The sequence below is a fragment of the Thamnophis sirtalis genome, unplaced genomic scaffold (genome assembly GCF_051295495.1).
Source record: "Thamnophis sirtalis isolate CommonGarterSnake01/CBP01778 unplaced genomic scaffold, rThaSir2_p1.2 scaffold_3, whole genome shotgun sequence".
Lineage (NCBI taxonomy): Eukaryota > Metazoa > Chordata > Lepidosauria > Squamata > Natricidae > Thamnophis > Thamnophis sirtalis.
The window spans coordinates 45,504,587-45,523,682 of NW_028261383.1; the positions used below are offsets into that span (position 1 = coordinate 45,504,587).

The 19,096-nt window shown below is 39.8% G+C and overlaps 1 protein-coding gene across 1 annotated transcript in view; it reads right to left on the minus strand.

Annotated features, from left to right (window-relative positions):
- The window catches only part of LRIG1 (leucine rich repeats and immunoglobulin like domains 1), a 146,120-nt gene that overhangs the window by 82,536 nt on the left and 44,488 nt on the right, over positions 1 to 19,096 (minus strand). The window contains exon 2 of the mRNA XM_087708851.1: positions 5,081 to 5,152. Within this exon, the coding sequence (XP_087564977.1) occupies positions 5,081 to 5,152 (72 nt within the window). The remainder of the gene's footprint in view (positions 1 to 5,080; positions 5,153 to 19,096) is intronic.

The following is a 19,096-nucleotide window of genomic DNA, read 5'->3' on the forward strand; positions in this document are numbered from 1 at the left end:
ATCATTAGTTATAACAGATGATGATGATCCATCCAGAGCTATCATGCTAGGCAGTGGCCTCCAGCTTTAGGCGCCACTGTAGTTTCCTGCTTTAAAGGTAACGGTTCCCCTCGCACATATGTGCTGGTTGTTCCCGACTCTAGGGGGCGGTGCTCATCTTCGTTTCAAAACCAAAGGGCCAGTGCTGTCCGAAGATGTCTCCATGGTCATGTAGCCGGCATGACTAAATGATGAAGGCGCACGGAATGCTGTTACTTCCCACCAAATGTGGTTCCTCTTTTTCTACTTGCATTTTTACATGCTTTTGAACTGCTAGGTTGGCAGAAGCTGGGACAAGTAACAGGAGCTCACTCCGTTACGCAGCGCTAGGGATTCGAACCGCTGAACTGCCGACTTCTAATCAACAAGCTCAGTGTCTTAGCCACTGAGCCACCGCGGCCCCACAGTTTCCTGCTTTAGATACTATCATAAGGAGAATAAAAGAAGGACCTGGTGCCCGAGTCTGTTCTGTATTAAATCTTGGTTCTCTCAACCACCTCTCTCCTATGCTGTGTCCCTTCAGCAAACTAGGTTGGTACCATCCATGTTAGTAGGATGCAGACAGAGGAAACAGCATGAAGCATTTCTTTGTGTACAGAAGTTCTTGTGGGTGCGACTTTGCTCAGTAATTATCATCCTGTTCCATCTGTCACTCTTTCTTCTTCACAATATTCATTGACTCAAGATGGCTTTATGGCTGGTCAAACCCCATGGCAACTATTCCATCTAAATGAGTTCATCAGTCTCATGAATTTGGGAATCTTAGTGCATGTGGAGAGAGTTCATTTGGTGTAGAGGTTAAGATAGCAGAGTACAAACAGGGCAACTAAGACTCCTAGCAATAGCACTTAGATTTACATACCGCTTCATAGGGCTCTTTCCAGCCCTCTCTAAGCGGTTTACAAGAGCCAGCCTACTGCCCCTAGCAATCTGGGTCCTCATGTTATCCACCTCGGAAGAGTGAGTCAACCTTGAGCCGGTGAGATTTGAACTGTTGAACTGCAGCTGAAGTAGCCTGCAGTACTGCACTCTAACCAATGCGCCACCTCAGCTCTTAGACCTGCCTTAGGCACAAAGAAAGCCAGCTAGGTAACCGTGGGCGAGTTTCTCTCTCTCAGCCCTAGGAAAGAGACAATGGCAAACCACTTCTGAAATCTTGCCAAGAAAACTGTGGGACTTGTGTAGGCATTTGGCAAGAGTCAACACTGACTTAAAGGCATAAAAAGAAGTGGGAGATAAAAAGACGTGGAAGCAATCAGTGAATCCTCAGGAGCTCAGCAGAAAGAAGGAATTAAGCAAGAAGAGGGATACATTTTGTTTTGTCTTGCTAACCAAAGCATACACAACAGCTTAATATAGAGCCAGACAAATAGCTCAATTCTCCCAGTACAGGTAGTCCTCTACTTGGAAGGACTGCCCATCATGGCTATAAGTCATGATGATCATAAAATGAGTCACCCACATGGCTAAACTGATTTTACAACCTTCAATGCAGTGTTTGTTAAGCAAACGCCACAGACATTAAGCAAACCAATGGTTCACCCTGGGCCAATTTTGCTGTAAGCAAAAAGTAAATGCCATGGTTTTTTTGTTTGTTTGTGTGCAAAACTGTCCTAAAATGCATTTGTGTCACTAGAATGCTTAGGATGCTAGAAAACAGCCACAAATGTGAATCGGTTGCCGAGTGCCCCAACCTGCATTCATGTGACCATGGAAGAAGGGGGGGGGGGGGAGAATGGCCATCAGAACTTCAGAACCAAGTTATAAGTATCCCCAGGAAGGCACAACAAACAGTTGCTAAGCAACCAGTCATAGGTTGAGAACTACCTGTGCTATCTGCTCCAATTAGCTGCTTCAGCAAATAGAAATTGGAAGGGCTGAATTTGTGATCATTGTTTTGCACAAGGACGTCCTTTACCCCTTCTTAAAAAGAAAAGGTATTCATTGTATAAAAAGAAGCGATTACATCAAAAGTACTCTTATTTCAGAAAAGTATGCCCATTTAACTGTTTCAGTTTATTAATGGTCTTTTAGGTACATGCTGGATATAAATGAAATACAAACAAGGGTTGACACTTAAAGATTCAATCTTTTCTAAGAGAAATTAAAAAAATGGACAGCTACAATTTTATTCTCCATTGCTAAATTATTAGATTTCAGAGCTTCACTCTTAATAGTACAATGTCTGTATTGGCCTACTGAAAGAAAGTTGATCTAGGTCATATAGGCTGTTCCCTTCGGGATTTAGACACCTGCAGTCCCCCTGTTGAATTAGTCCATTAATTAGCATTAAACAGGTGCTTGTCTTGCTTGAAAACTGCCCAATTTCCTGGCCTCTAACTTTAACTTTTCCAAAGAAGCAGTCAGAAAAGTTATAGAGGAAAAAAAACAAACCTTTAGCTTCCTGTCTAAGAACAGGAGAGTTTCTCTAACTCTACAAGAGGTACATATAATTGGATCTTGTTTATTTATCCTTTTTTGTCTTTCCAAACAGCAAAGATTTAATATGGTTTTTTCTTTATTTGAGACATATGATTCGCTACAACTGTAAAATGCAGAAGGGGGGGAGGAAGGGAAATGTTGCAAAATAAAATTAAGATCCTGTTGTTTCAGCAAACTCCCTTATATCAAAGTATTTCTCTAATTATTAACATTATCTTTAAAAATTAAGCAAGGCAAATGGTTACAATTGTTAAAATTATAACTGATAACCAATAAATTATAAATATCAATAATATTTATAATTTTTCAATAATTTTTCCCAGGCCAGCATCCTTCAAATAAAACAGAAGTTACAAAATGCCCGATTTTTGTATTACCAGTTTCAGTGTTTATTAAATAAATACTCACTACTTAAAAATAAATAATAACACCATAAAATCTGAAGGACGCTATGTTGAAGATGTACTAGAAGTATATGAAAGATGAAGTGGTATATAAGAAGATATACCAGTAATGCATTTATCCAATTATCCACTGTAAATCATACCAAGAGCAATCAACTATAAAAAGATTTCTACAAAAAATACATGTGGGCATTTTTGTTCAATAAAACCTTCCAGAAACCAAGAAGAATATTGAACTGATTCTGATTATTATGTATCTATGGAAAGTTGTGCCGTGAAGCTACGTAGCGGACATCCCGATGTTCTACAGAAGTTTACTTTTAATTAGGTGAAAACTGCGGGAGCCTTCAGAGTTGGTTTTCACCAGATCTGTGCCAATATGATGTATCCAATAAAGCGCTTCTTTGAGGAATCTACCTGCCTCGGAGTTTTTCTTGCTATGGGTCTATTACTTGGAACCCTGACAATGCCATGGCCTTTATCGATACATACACAAAAGGGGATGCAAGCGGACAATATAAATGGGCATCTTTTTATAAAAGAGCTCAACGTGAACATTGGAACACAAGGAGGGCTTTCAATGGTGACGAATGGCTTCATTCATGAATTCCTTCCTAAGGCTTGTTAATGCAAACAGGAAGGACTTCAGGTATATTCAATAACAGAAGCTTCTATAGGGTGTTGATTGGCAGGTATAACCCCGCAGGACAAGTTAGAACTTACTAGCAATCTAAACAGTAAATTCTTGGTTGTTAGTTTATTTTGCTGTTAAATATTGGCAAATTGTTGGATGAGGAGCTTTGGCATGTGGTCAGGAGCTTCTCTTAAATAACAAGCAAAGGTAAGACAGGCTGAACAACTCTCTGAAGCAACTACAGCTAAAAGCTCTCTTTCCAACCCTTTGATCCTGATACTACGTGTGGTAAGAAGGGGAAGGGGGAGTGCCACTTCGTATAAAATATTTACAACCTAGTTGCCAGGCTAATGTCATGTTGAAATGGATCCTACTTAAAAATAGCACAGTTCTCTTGAGGATTCACTGAAAGGCACTTAGATTTTACTCTTTTTTTTAAAGGCAAAACGGTTAAAAAATTAGTTTGGGAAAGGAACTTTATGCAATTTTGCTCTAATTATGATTAAAACAAGCATAGGGTTTTATGAACTCTGAAATTAGACATTGTGCTCAAGTGTTAAGATTGTGTTCAAGCACCCCTTTATGCCGTCAAGTAGGATAGTTCAACAACTTCCAGACAGCCACAAATTCTCACTCTATGTGGTGTTCAAGGAGCCTTGATAGATTAAAAACTGCATGGATTTTTAGCTTACAAAAATAAATCGCTAAAAAGGAAAAAATGTCATTTAAGCTGTAAAGCTGTAAAAAAAGAGTGGAGAGGGGAATATTCATACAAAAACCAAGTTTCACACAACATAAAGTGATCCAATGGTGTATGATCTCCAATGGGATTTTGTACTTATGATTTTTTTTGTGGCCTTCAAGCAGAATCACGGCATGGCATGGTAGTGTAACCTTATGTGGTGAAGCTACTGTTGGAACTGGTCTATCTATTACCAAGGTGTATGCTAGGAAATTAACTAATAAAACAGACAGACAAGAGTAATGGAGCACCCAATTTCGTGCTAGAATAATTTTCTGCTGACTCAAGGATGGATAGCTCTTAATCAGCCTTGGGAAGAAGCTTTTTGTCTCTTCTGCTAGGGAGCAGTAGGTGGGAGGGGGAGAAGGTAATTATTCCATAGTACCAACATTATGCCTTTTCTTCTTGAGACAGACAGAAAAGATTAGCATTAGATGTCACAGCAGAGTCTACTTCGTATTAGAGGAAAACAGATCCATGCAGCTTGGTGTGATTACCTGGCTATCCTTGGGATTATGAAATATAGTAGCAGATAGAGCCCGGGGAGAAGAGAAAACATCAATGATTTCCAATAAAGACACTGCAGTTTAATTGAGACACTGTGTTCCACTAATTGACTGTTAATTTTTTAAACAGCACCCAAGTACTATATGAAAGAAAAAACAAAAGCTCAGATTTAATATGTTGATGCAAGCTGGAAGAACAATGGAGTCACGTCCTAGGAAACTGTATACTTTTTCCAACTGCTATCCTAGCCAGAATGGAAGTGAAGACAGAGAGCGGCCAGGATGAAAAGTCCTTTAGACAGAAAATACTTACACTTCCCGTAGTTTTGGAAGCTTTGCGAAGGCAGAAGGATCAATCTCGGTCAGTTTGTTGTGGCTCAGGTTTCTGTTTTAAAAAGAGACAGTAGTATCAGCAAAAGACAGTTTCTACACTCAGCAAAAATTGACAATCCTAATTATTCTGGAGTTGCACTGGATAATAATAAAAATAAGAGCAAAGACAAAAAAGAAGAGAAACACATGTTTACCACATCTATTCCCTCCCCCCCAAAAAAGATGCTCCAGCTGTGAACTTTTACCCAGGGCCTCATGGAATGAATACTGAGCGCTTCTGAAGCATTAACAACATGACAGCTTAGTGTTTTCTCGATTAATTCAAAAGGTTCAGAAAGATCAGAATTCTGTTTTCCTAGAAGTGACAACTGACCAGGGGTGAAATGCTACCGGTTCGCCGAAAATGCTAAGGTTCGCCCGAACTGGTAGTAAAAAAAAAAAAAGCTTTAAAGGGGGGGGGGGGATTCTGTGACACTCAGCTATGCCGCGTGATCGTTGGATTGTCCACTTTTTAAAGCATTTTTTACTACGGGTTCCGACGAATAAGTAGTAAAAATGCTTTAAAAAGTGAAAAAAAAGGTCCCGACAATCGCGCGGCACAGCTAATTGTCACGTAACCTTTTTTTCACTTTTTAAAGCATTTTTTACTACCTATTCGCCCACACCGATAGTCTTCGACTTACAATGATTCGTTTACTGACTGTTCAGAGTTACAATGGCACTGGAAAAAAATTTCACACTTATAACTGATGATGTTACTTAGTTAGAGCCGAGAGCCGAGGTGGTGCAGTGGTTAGGGTGCAGTACTGCAGGCCACTTCAGCTGACTGTTATCTACAGTTCAGCAGTTCTAATCTCACCGGCTCAAGGTTGACTCAGCCTTCCATCCTTCCGAGGTGGGTGAAATGAGGACCCAGACTGTGGGGGCAATATGCTGACTCTGTAAACCGCTTAGAGAGGGCTGAAAGCCCTATGAAGCGGTATATACGTCTAACTGCTATTGCTATTGCTATAGGGTAATGAAACATCTGCAAGAAAACAAGCAAACTCAGAGAGCACCGAAGATCCCTCATTTCCACCCTGAGCTACACATGTTCTCTTTTATTGGTAACACTTACTGTATAACCGTGGCAGCATCCCCATAGTGACATTATTAAAATTTGGGCAACTGGCATGTATTTATGACAATTGCAGTGTCCTGGGGTCATGTGATTCCCCTTTTGTGCTCTTTTGACAACTAAAGTCAATGGGGAAGCCAGATTCACTTAACCACCTTGTTGCTAACTTAACAACTGCATGATTCACTTAACTGTAGCAAGAAAACTTGTAAAATTGGGCAAAATTCACTTAACATCTGTCTTGCTTAGCAATATAATTTTTGGGCTCAATTGCGGTTGTAAGTTGGGGACTACCTACACTATTTTCTGAAAAGAACTTTATAAAGAATGTTTGGTAGTGGAAAATATCCTGCTGCAGAAACTCGAACCATTTTCCTAAGTGTTTATAAAGTCCACTGTTCAGAAGTAGAACAATACTTGAATAATTCTTTCTTTCACAAATTTTTAGGACCGTCTAGGGTAGACATTATCAGTGTGGAAATGGTTCCAAAAGTGAGAGAATTATTCCCCTTTCTCATAGGCAAATAAAATGCTAAATGAATTTGGTTCAGTGGATGCAAACCATCACATTTCACCTTCCAAATATTTCTCACCATCTATGTTAAGACAAACCTTCAGTTTCTACGCCTTTCAAATCTTTCTTTAAAATTGGCATTTTAATGGCTAATATTTTCCAATCCTACTGTTAAAAATATGAATTTTATCAAGGTTGCATATTTTTGTTGGATTTGTATTTGAGATCTTTAATAAACACAAAGGTTCTCCTTGCACATATGTGCTTCTCGTTCCCGACTCTGGGGGACATATATAATAAACATATGTATAAATAAATATCATCTGTACAGTCTATTGAGCTTTCTACAGTCAATGAATTCTCTCTTGCCACATTCTTGATATCTTCTTTCACGTGCTAAATACAGGACATTTTATGCATTTAAGAGCAATAAAAATGATGCTTTTCCATCAGAGTATAAAGGTACAAAGACATCATTAAATTAGTACTCTGATTTATCTTAACAACTACAAGAACTAACAAACTAACTAGAGTTTTGCAAAAACTTTAAAGCAAAAATTGTTAAACTGTTCAGGCATTCAACAAAGTGTATGGGGTGTATGAACAGAAGAATGGGTGCCCAACATTTTTCTTTCTGATCAGCCTCAGGAGATCTAAATGTCAATATTAATAGATATATGGTCTGAGACAATATCTTAGCTGATATAAAGATGTGTTCTCATTACGTGTACTGTATGGAAGTGGAGAAATTATCAACTCACTGTGAAGTCCTCATAATATTCTTGCTAAGTGCTGAAGAAAGCTAGAAACATACTTCAACTGCAAATTTAAAAAAGGCGGGGTAAGCATAAGTAAAAGATGTCTATTATATCCCTCTAAGACCTTATCTCCTTTACAAAATTAGCAGCCCAACACTATCACTTATTGGAAAGTTGACTCCCATCATCAGGCAATATTCTGTAGTGGTTGAGTTGTGGAACTGCATTGTTCCACGGGTTCACTCTCACTCTCACACTCTCCCTCTCCCTCCCTCCCTCCTTCCCTCTCCCCAAGCATCCTCACAGGTTATAGTGGGGAAAAATAAGAGGAGAAAATAATATATGAGCTACAATGAGTTCTTGAATGAAAGGCGGAATATAAATCCAACAAATGATTAAAATCCATGAGGATTATTTCTAAGTAATGTGCACATAGCACAATTCTCTATTGAGGGATTGGGTAAATGATGCTCAATTCCTAGTAAATCCAGAGCCAATAGCAGCCTAAGCTATTGTTTTATTGTTGCATCCAGCAAAATGTCAGCTCCACTAGATGGGAAAAACCAAGAAATCAATTCCACAGGAAAGCCAAAACTACTTTTATTGAGACTGAGGTTTTATTATTGGCTATAGTAACAGAATTGTGTCTCAGCCGTTTCCATGCATTTTCTGCTTGTTTTGGACTAACAATTTGTTTTCCCCCCTAATTGCTTTGGTAACGGATCTTGCCTATTTCTGTCAAGATCATCTGCATCTTCTACTTTTTTACAACTTTTTTAATATCATTGTTTTCTTCCCCTATAGCAACCTGGGTTAGTTATAAACAGAAGTGGCCAGCAAAATCTTAAAATAATGTTCTCAAACCCGACCAAAGAGATTTATAATCCCTTTTGTGTTTACTTGCAACTTTTATCATTTTGGCAAAAGTCTTACCTTTCCCTCCTCAGTTTTCTGAAAATAATGTGATGGAGAACTTTTTTCGCATGACCACACCCATAATTTAAAGGACCCTGCGCCTTGCCCCCTATTCATGCACACGTGATCCCCCCCGCTACCCCCGCATATATACACACCACTTTTGGGGAGTCTGGGGAGGGTGAAAACAGCCTCCCCTGCCCTCCGGCTCATTTCCTGACTTCTGGTGGGCCCGTTTTTCGCCTTCCCCAGACTCTAGAATCTTTCTTGGAACCTGGGGAAGGTAAAAACACACACCCCCGGCTGAAAATCCCCCCCCCCCGAGCCTCTGCACGAGCCCTGTACTCACCTGGCATCATGCAGAGACTCCTGGGAAGGGAAGGGCAGCATGGGCGGGGCAGCCAAAAATCAACTGGCCAGTGCGCTGGAGCTGAGCTAGGGCAACGGATTGTGTGTCTGCTAATATGGCTTCACGTGCTACCTGTGGTACACATGCCATAGGTTCCCCATCACAGTTATAGGAGAAGCAACTAAAGCATCTGTCTTCTGAAGCTTTTTGTGAAATTGTTAAAAATAGATTTGCTGGATCAGATCAAAACCTCATTTAGCCCAGTATTCTGTTTTCCCATGCTGTTTCCTGGCAGGCCCTGAAAACATTGCGATCTTCTCATTCCTTTTCTCTGGCAAACATTATTCAGAGACTTGGTGCCTCTAAAAGAGAGTAGCATATACTTTACTTCTAGGATGAAAAGCAATTGATACCTTTGTCTTTTTGATATTATTAACAGGTTGAAGACCAGTTTATACTTTTACCTGTCATGATATTTTCAACAGGTTGATAAAGTCAACATTATCGGGATCTTACATTTTCACTGAATCAGAAGGAGTTATTTACATTGGAAAATTCTATCTTTTGCTTAACTGAATCCGACAATGTCAATTACCAGAGGACCAGAGGAATGCCGTCAATATAGTTTACTTGGACTTCAGTAACGCATTTGATAAGGTAGACCATAACCTACTACTAGATAAAATAGAAGAATGTGGGTTAGACAGCATCACCACCAGATGGATTCGTAACTGGCTGACCAACCGCACTCAATGTGTAATCCTCAATGAAACTGCATCTACATGGAGGGAAGTATGCAGTGGAGTACCCCAAGGCTCTGTTTTAGGCCCAGTACTCTTTAACATCTTCATCAATGATTTGGATGAGGGAGTAAATGGGGAACTTATCAAATTTGCAGATGACACCAAGCTGGCAGGAATAGCCAACACTCCAGAAGACAGGCTTAAGATACAGAAGGATCTTGAAACTTGAACATTGAGTATAGAACAAGAAGCAATGGGTGGAGACTAAACAAGGAAAGAAGCAATTTAGAACTGAGGAGAAATTTCCTGACAGTTAGAACAATTAATCAGTGGAACAACTTGCCTCCAGAAGTTGTGAATGCCCCAATACTAGAAGTCTTTAAGACGAAGTTGGATAGCCATTTGTCTGGAATGGTATAGGGTTTCCTGCCTAGGCAGGGAGTTGGAGTAGAAGACTTCCAAGGTCCCTTCCAACTCTGCTATTGTATTGTATTGTAATTAAATAATATACTAGTACTTATTATTAGAATCTTCTTTGTTATTACTACCTCAGTTTTTGTTCGTTTGTATTGGCTAGATTTCTATTCTACTTTTCCTAGCCCACCTTCCTCCATTTTTCCCCTCACAATAATTATTTTGTACTATAAGTTGAACTGAGATGCGGTGGCTCAGTGACTAAGATGCTGAGCTTGTCAATCAGAAAGGTTGGCAGTTCAGCGGTTTGAATCCCAAGCACCACGTAACAGAGTGAGCTCCCATTACTTGTCCCAGCTTCTGCCAACCTAGCAGTTGAAAGCATGTAAAAATGCAAGTAGAAAAATAAGGACACCTTTGGTGGGAAGATAACGGTGTTCCGTGCACCGTCGGCGTTTAGTCATGCTGGCCACATGACCACGGAGACGTCTTTGGACAGCGCTGGCTCTTCGGCTTTGAAACGGAGGTGAGCACCTCTCTCTAGAGTCGGGAATGACTAGCATGTATGTGCAAGGGGAACCTTTACCTTTACCTTATAAATTGAACTAAGAGAGAATTATTGGCCCAAAAACTATTGTTAAGTTCTGCATCTGAGAGTTCTTGGCTGAGCAAGAGAACAAGCACTTCTTATTTACCCTCTCAAGTCCCTTACTATGTTGCTTTTGGGAAAGAAAGAAAAAAGAATAGACATCACTTTAAACAACTTGTAAGTAGCAGCTTCCTTCTCACTATGCATGTGTGTTACTTTGGAGATAACACCGCTAGCATATGATTCTGAAAGTGTGCCAAGCTGCTAAAGGATAAAATAAGGCTAACAAATGGAAGGAAACACACACACACCGTCAACCCCCCCCCCTCTAAATCGCTGTTTTCAAAAGACCATTTTTTTCTCTGTCTGGGATAGAAATCAACACGGATTCAAAGAGGTTTATATTGAATGGGGGGGCGGGGGAACCCAGCAAATTGCGGCTTAAAAATTCCAAGGTACTTCTAAACTTGAAACAGTATCTTCCAATCAAGGAGAGATTAAACAAAAACACAATTTGTCCGGCAAATCCCTTGCTTAAAAAAACGCAAACCAGAAAGACAGGTCTGAGCTGGTCTGCATCGTAAAGAGAAAAAGAAAAGCAAGTAACGTGGATTTTATTTTCCAAAAAGGAATGCAAACACGAATGCAAAATTAGACACATTCGTGTTAAGAATAGCATGTGTATTTTTAACTTTGCAAAAGTTCATGTTGTCATTTAAATTTTCATCAAGCTCTTTAGGGCCTTTAGAAAACAAATAAGGAACATATAGTATGTGGATGTTCAGTTTAAAAGGGAGAGGCTTATGGTTTAACAATCGATTTTTTTTTCTTTCTGTTGTGATGTACTTTGATATAATTAAGAACTGGATAACTCAGTCTGCCTCAATTACAAATACCGAAATTTTGAATTGGGCCCAAATTATGTTGCTGTGCTCATACATAGTATATAGAAGGTCCCAAGTTCAACCTCTGGGTTAGAAATTGCTTTGTAAAAGTCTAGAGAAGCATTGCCAGTCGGTATTTAAAACAGTGAAATAGAATGGCTTATTGGTATAAAATAAATAATGTGTTTCGATTTGGTCTATTTCTAATTGTGTCCAGACCAGTAACTCTTCTAAGTGTGTAAAAGGACACACAGATACCTTTGACTATATATTAGCATTGTTAATCGTGATGTCTTCCTTGGCTGCTATGCATTTTAATGTTTGCAGTTACGGTGTATTTGGTTTTTACGTGATATTGTTCACCTCCCAGAGTCACTTTTTGAGATGGGTGGCTATACAAATCGATTAAATAAATAAATAATAAAACAATTGCTCCCTGCGCACCATATGTTGCTTCAAGTAGAACAAGATATTTAAACCGCATATGCTTGAAACAGTCCATTCTGTCCTTACAGCAGACTATTTCAAATTAAATATGATCTGAATTGAAAAGTTACTAGAACAGAGTTTGGTTTTCAAATCCATATTAGATGTCCCTGTATATGTAACTCTACACAAGTTCATATACGGAACAGCTATATAAACAATCTGATTTAATCCTGCTGTATAAGAAGTAGTGCAGGGACATGGTGGCTCAGTGGCCAAGGTGCTGAACTTGTCGATCAGAAAGGTCGGCAATTCAGCGGTTCGAATCCCAAACGCCACATAGCAGAGTGAGCTCCCGTTGCTTGTCCCAGCTTCTGCCTAGCAGTTCGAAAGCATGGGAAAATGCATGTAGAAAAATAACAGTGTTCTGTGTGCCTTCGGCGTTTAGTCATGCCAGCCACATGACCACAGATACATCTTTGGACAGCACTGGCTCTTCGGCTTTGAAACGGAGATGAGCACCACCCCCTAGAGTCGGGACCGACTAGCACTTGTGTGCAAGGGGAACCTTTACCTTCACCTTAAAAGAAATATCTATCCATCTAGAGCAATGGCCCCCAACTGGTTTGGTGGAGACATTTTTTTCCCGTGGACAGAGGGGGCATGATTTCACTTATTGCCTGCATCCTTCAGATGGGGCTTCTCTTGTTTACGTGGCCATGCTGCAAACTAGTGCCAGTCCACGGACCAAGGATGGTGGACCCCTGATCTACAGCATCCTCCACTTCTTATGGCTATGGAGATTTTCCATTATTTATAGGTCATGGTTGTCCCAGAAGTGCTTTTCCAAAAGGCAATCGTACTTTCTTGGTTATTTTTAGGCAGAGATCCCAGCATGGCACATATGTAGTCTGGGCTGAGGTTAGTTCTCTCACCTAATGTGTTGTCTTGTAGCAGTCGTTTCTTCATTACTGCAACATCCTAAGAAACCATTGTCTCATCTGGATCCAGTTTTAGTTCCCAAATCTTGCTGACAAAGTCCAGTTTGTCTTTTGGGACTCCCCTTCTTATTTGTTTTTTGGAGATTTAAAGTTAGCCTATTCTCTGCATTTTCAGGAAACAACTCTGTGGCTCCTTTCGCAAACAAGGTGGGTGAGTGACAGCTAAGAGGAAGAGGAGCAGCCCAGGAATATGTGTTGGCGCCAAATGCCACTTCAGGTAAATAGTTTGTCAGCCTTTGTCTTATCTAGCATTTCAACATTCCCCACACAAAAGGAACCAGGAGCCAATAGAAGAGAATATTAATAGTTGAACTATAGAGTCCTTGGTATTGTATGAGCTTGGCTGCTTACTTGCAGACATTTGATTAGCCAACTTTGGGTAACATTTTATAAAGATGTTGGGTTATGAAAGGAAACTACCACATTCAGACAGCACCAAGACCTTTGCGAAACCAGGAACCTTAAACAATCAAAATTTCACAAGAGGAACCTCTCTACTAATCAGCCCAGAGAGAGCTCCCTTGCCTGCAGCTTCCTGAATAGACACCCCACCCAAATCCAAGATATCTTTATAGACGTTTTAGCAGAGGAGAATCTGGTGCACATATGGCTGGACTTCAATAGAGAATTGAAAGTCTCTGAACTCCTGTTGAAGGGACAGCACAGAGCAAAGCACCAACAATGTCCCCTTCCTGGCTTAACAGAACCTGCAGCTTTTTTTTTTTGACAGCCTGCCACCAGGCATTTCAACCCATTACATCAGTTCACAGATGGAAAGAGGCCTTTTGTGATCTTTCTTTTTCCCCTCTGCCTTGCAGAAGAGATTCTGGAACAGGAAACTGTCTGATCCAGAATCAATTTCCACACCCGCTTTTTTCAGAAACAGACATTTATCAAAAACACAGGGCAGAATAAGATGTCTTGCAGGATTCAATACGGATCTAGAATCCTGCCAACCAGGAAAGTGGCCTAAAAGGATTACACATTAATTCCATTCCGTATGAAATGTATACAATACTTTGACATCACTGGATAAAAAAGGAAAGGCCACATCAGATTAGATATTTAATATATTTTGGGCTTACTCTTGGGAGAATCTTGTACAAAAGTCTTCAAAAAGAATAAAATAGCAAGATCAGTCGATATCCATTGTTTCCTCTCTCTCAGAATTTGTGATTTTACAGCATATGAAGAAGCTAAATAATTTTATGCTTCTAATATTGTCATCCTAAACTGTAATTAGCAGTGATAGAATCTTTTTCATCATTCTGTCTTCTTGATACTCTGATTTTAACAGAATCGTAATTTTTAAACACATTCAACTAAGATCAATGTATAGAAACAAGACAATGTATTGACTTTTATAACATAATTAAAAGAGGGAAAGTGTGAAGTTAGCCCTCAATTTACAATAATTCATTTAGCAATCATTCAAAGTGGCAATGGCACTGAAAAAAGTGACTTACAACTAGTCCTTGAATTATAGAATAGAATAACAAAGTTGGAAGGGAACTTGCGAGGTCTTCTAGTCTAACCTCCTGCTCAGGCAGGGACCCTATGCCATTTCAGACAAATGGTTGTCCAAGCTCTTCTTAAAAATTTCCAGTGTTGGAGCATTCACAACTTCTGGAGGCAAGTAGTTCCACCAATTAATAGTTCTGTCAGGAAGTTCTTAGTTCTAGGTTGCTTCTCTCCTTGATTAGTGTCCACCTATTGCTTCTTATCCTGTCTTCAGGTGGTTTGGAGAATAGCTTAATTCCATCTTCTTTGTGGCAACCTCTGAGATATTGGAACACAGCTATCATGTCATCCCTAGTCCTCCTTTTCATTAGACTGGACATATCCAATTATGACCAGTACAGCATCACCATGTGATCAAAATTCAGATGCTTGGCAACCAGCATGTATTTATGACATTGGATGATATGATTGCCATCTGCAACATATCCAGGCAGCTTCTCACAAATCAATGGAAGAAGCTAGATTTGCTTAATGACCATCTGATTCATTTAGCAACTGCAAACAACACTTAAGAATCACTGCAAAAAAAAAGGGTCATAAAATCAAGAACAGCTCACTTAAGAGTCACCTTGCTGAGCAACTAATATTCTGGTCCCAATTGTGGTCAAAAGTGAAGGACTACTTATAGAATGCTCTTCCTCCGTTTGCAGCTCATAACACTCGGACCTTTTTAAGTCTCAAAAAGATCCCAATACACATTTATAGCCGTGAGCAATATAGAGAAAATGAACAGATATTTTCTTCCTCTCAAAATACTAGAATTTGGGGTCACCCTAACTTATTGTCAGACAAGAGACAAAAGACAAACAGACACAAATCGGATAAATTCATGTAACTCCATCCACATTGTACTCATCATGACACCTAAATATAATACAGTACAATAGCAGAGTTGGAAGGGACCTTGGAAGTCTTTTAGTTCAGCCCCCTGCCTAGGCAGGAAACCCTATACCTATACCTATATCCTATACCATTCCAGACAAATGGCTATCCATTTTTCACTTCTGGGTACAGAAAACAATATTGCTATGTACCAGCTGATGATGTGGCCACAGTGAGGAAGAAAAGCTATTTCCTTGATCACTGTTGGAAAAATAATGACAAACCAGATATATTTCTGCAAAAAAAGCTTATATTCCTAAATCAGCTCATGTAGTTGGGGTCAGGAATGATCAATTGTAAGATTCAGGTGATTTGTTTGATTTACATTGTTGGACTGACCAACAAGGGAGTGGGCATCAGCTGAGATCTGATTCCTTGTTATCTAGTGCAGCCACAGCTGTTTCAGGGTGAATGTGGGCGAAATCAGGCTTAGGTTCCTGACATTCATCCAATGCATCCAAAGCAGGGTCTGGAGCATAAGAGTCCTTCACCTCCAAGTTAGCCATAACTGTCCTCTTCCATTTAATATCCTACTCATTCCTGCTAGAGAAACAAGAAATTATTGAAATGGGGTCTTTTAAGCAATGGAATCTGTTATTCCAAGTTAGGATGAGAGCAACGACCTCAGATGGCTTTATGAGAATTAGACAAATTAAAAAGATAAACCTACTCAGCTAGGGTTATGGGCATCAGGAAAAGCCCTTTTGTCAAAGTTCCCATTGGTTGCCTTCAGAAGTTGTGGAAGTTCATCACTGGAAGCTTTCAAGAAGAGACTAGTCTTTCAAGAAGAGACTAGTCTGCCATCTGGTGTAGGGTCTCCTGCTTGGGTGGGTGGGGGTTTGTAGTGGTGAGTTCTGGCCGGTACGCCCCGATATGGGCATACTGGTGCCTGCTGGGAGCCACAGGCACCGTTCTGGTATGGTGCTGCGAAGGGCCCAGCCGCCCGCCTGCTCTCCTTACCTCTATTTGAGCTGACCGGGGCATATGCGCACGCGCACGCAGTGTACGGCACCTGCGCGATGCTCCGACAAGCAGCTGCAGTGGCACAGGGCAGTGGTGCATGTGTATGCACAGCGTGCGCGCATGTGGTGGCCTCCCAGCCCCGTCGCAGCATACTGGATCCAGAACCCACCACTGGGGGGTTGGACTATTTGACCTACAAGGTCCCTTCCAATTCTGTTATTCTGTTAAATTATACCCAATCCACAAACAAAAGAAACATTTCTCTTTGAACTGGATACCAGTTGATGGTGAATAGAACTGTGACATTATGACCCATTAGATTCATGTCCACAGGGAAAAACAGGCTTCTGTCTGATCCAAAAAGATTCCTAATATTGTAGCCTCAAGAGATGCTATTTTTCCAAGATGGATACCAAACTGTTTTGTTCTAAGATGCTCATTAAAAAAATGGGATATTATAAAAGATCCAGAAGCTGCCCTGAAAATACAGCTTTGCCTACCTATGTTTTATTTTTTCCTGGGTGGTAGTTTTGATAAATATTCAGACTATTTGGTATGTTGCAAGTGGATTTTTTTTAAAAACAATGGAAATAACAGAAGTTTGCAGAACTCAACCGTTGAAGTGACAACTGCAGAAAATGATATCGCAAACACAACCGATTTAATAGCGATTTATTTATTCATGGATACGTTCACACACAAGATGAGCATCAGAGTCAACTAATGATAAAATGAAATGTACGGAATTCACAAGTAACTTGATTTATGCTGGGCCCAGAAATATCTTTCCTTAAATCTAATTAAAAGATTGAGACTATATCACTTAAACCAAAGGAAAATAATGCAGTAATACCAAGCATGCTTGTATCATTTAGATTCTGCAGTCATGCATTTCTTCCATAGTCCCGTGAAGTGATATACTGTATATATATATTTTAATAATTAGATGACTTTTTTTTTTTTGCTCAGAAATAAAATCCCACTGATTTCAGGAGGTCTGTCTCCCAAGTATGCATAAGTAAGCATCCAACTGCAGAGGCTGAAAGCTATTATGAACTAGTTACATTCTTAAGACACACTGTCTGTTTGTGCAGGTGGTGATGGTAGTGGGGGGTGCTGTTAACATATGTGCATCCATCCCAAAAAAGAAGCCTTGGGGTTTTTTTAAAATATAAGGCGTAGATCTGCATAACTCCCAAGTCAAAAACAAACATACCACATTTGATCTTCAGTTCTCTGCAAACTACAGTTAAATCCTATCAATTTCAATGGGGAAACTCTTACAAAATAGATTCAAAGTTGTTTTTTAAAATCCATATTGAATTCAGCAGTAGTACTGTTTTCGAATCAGGTCTCCCTTAAAGGAAAAAAAACCCAACTTTTACTGCAAACATACTTCACTTCACACCCTATTCAGAATTAATTTAAACCACCAGCGAATTTTAAATGCTGAAGAGCAAAAGGTGTATCAATAAAGCAAAAAAATATATAGGTGTGAATCCTTGAGGATTATTTTCCATTGAGTTGATCTTTTAAACCCAGGCAACTGAACCAGTTAACTGTCTTCCTTTAATCCTATATGAACATTGACCGAAAAAATGCTGGTTGAAATTACTTTGCATTTTTGGCACCGATAAGCAACTTCTAGGACACAGAATATCTTATTTTGATGCAGTCTAAGACAAATTCTTGCAGGTAATTGTTCTGAGACCCAATTACTACAGCCAATGGAATTGATAACAGAAGTCATCAATTATGGGAGATATCATAAAATGCACAAAATGAAATGCACATTTTTATTTTGGAAAGCTCTTTGTTAAGCTTACCCCATCAAAAATGCATGGATCGCCATAAGAGTACAAGGAGGTAGAGAGAGAAGGGGGGAGAGGGAGGGAGGGAGGGAGGGAGGGAAGCTGTAACATTTCAGAATTAACAGCACAGATGTTCCTATCTAACTATTCCCAAACCTCAACCTGACGTCATCTTTGAGGAAAAAGAGAACAAAATGAATCCACTTGTTTTATAAACAAACTTCTGCGCAACATGCAGTTTAATTGTTACCAACATTTCTCAATGTAATTTTGCACTTGGGCAAATCAGAGTGAAGACACTGTCTCCCCTTAGAGCTGGGGAACGGCAAGGGTTCGCTTATGGTCCCAGCCAAAGGCTTTTCCAGTCACTGAACATGGATGGGCCCTGCCTGCTTCTGTGAAAACGAAACCGCAAAACAAATGAAATCAGCAGTGCTATTTTGGAGAATAGACCCAGTCCCTCCTATGGATATTTACTCGATTTCCTGAACAGATTTCTCTCCCTCTCTTCGTGTGTAGCAACCAAGGAGCAATCTGTAAAATTATTTCCTAAAGCAAGAACTTGAAAGGCTGAATGAACTGTTTTAAGGGCTCAAATTAGTGACATCTCTCTCACAGTAGCATCCACAAAAGATTTTATGTACTCTTTCCTCAAGATTCCTGACTACCAGGTTCATGTTCATAAATGTTTCTCTAGAGCTTTCCTTCTTTGGTGGCAAAGTCAGAAGAAGCGATGACAAAGAGGATTATTTCTTGACTGCGGAATTCCTGTCCACTGAAAATCTGCCACAGCTGGTTCTCCTTAATGAATTACAAGTGAGATAAAATTGTACAATTAGTTTCTAAAACTGGATTTTGTTACGGTTCTGTTCTATTAGCATAGGCCTGACTAAAATGGGATTTTTTTTGTAAAGAAAAAAAAAATGCCCGCCTGCTAGAATGTCGCATTGAGAATGGAAAGCGGTATAAAATATTTTAAACAAAGCGTGTTTCAGGGTTGTGAGAATTGGTGCCAAGGCAAGCAGTCTCCCATTTGTAGTTTCCTTCTTTGTTGTGGTACGTGGAGCTAAAGTTTGAAGGTTTGTCTAGACAGTGTCTGTGCAGAAGAA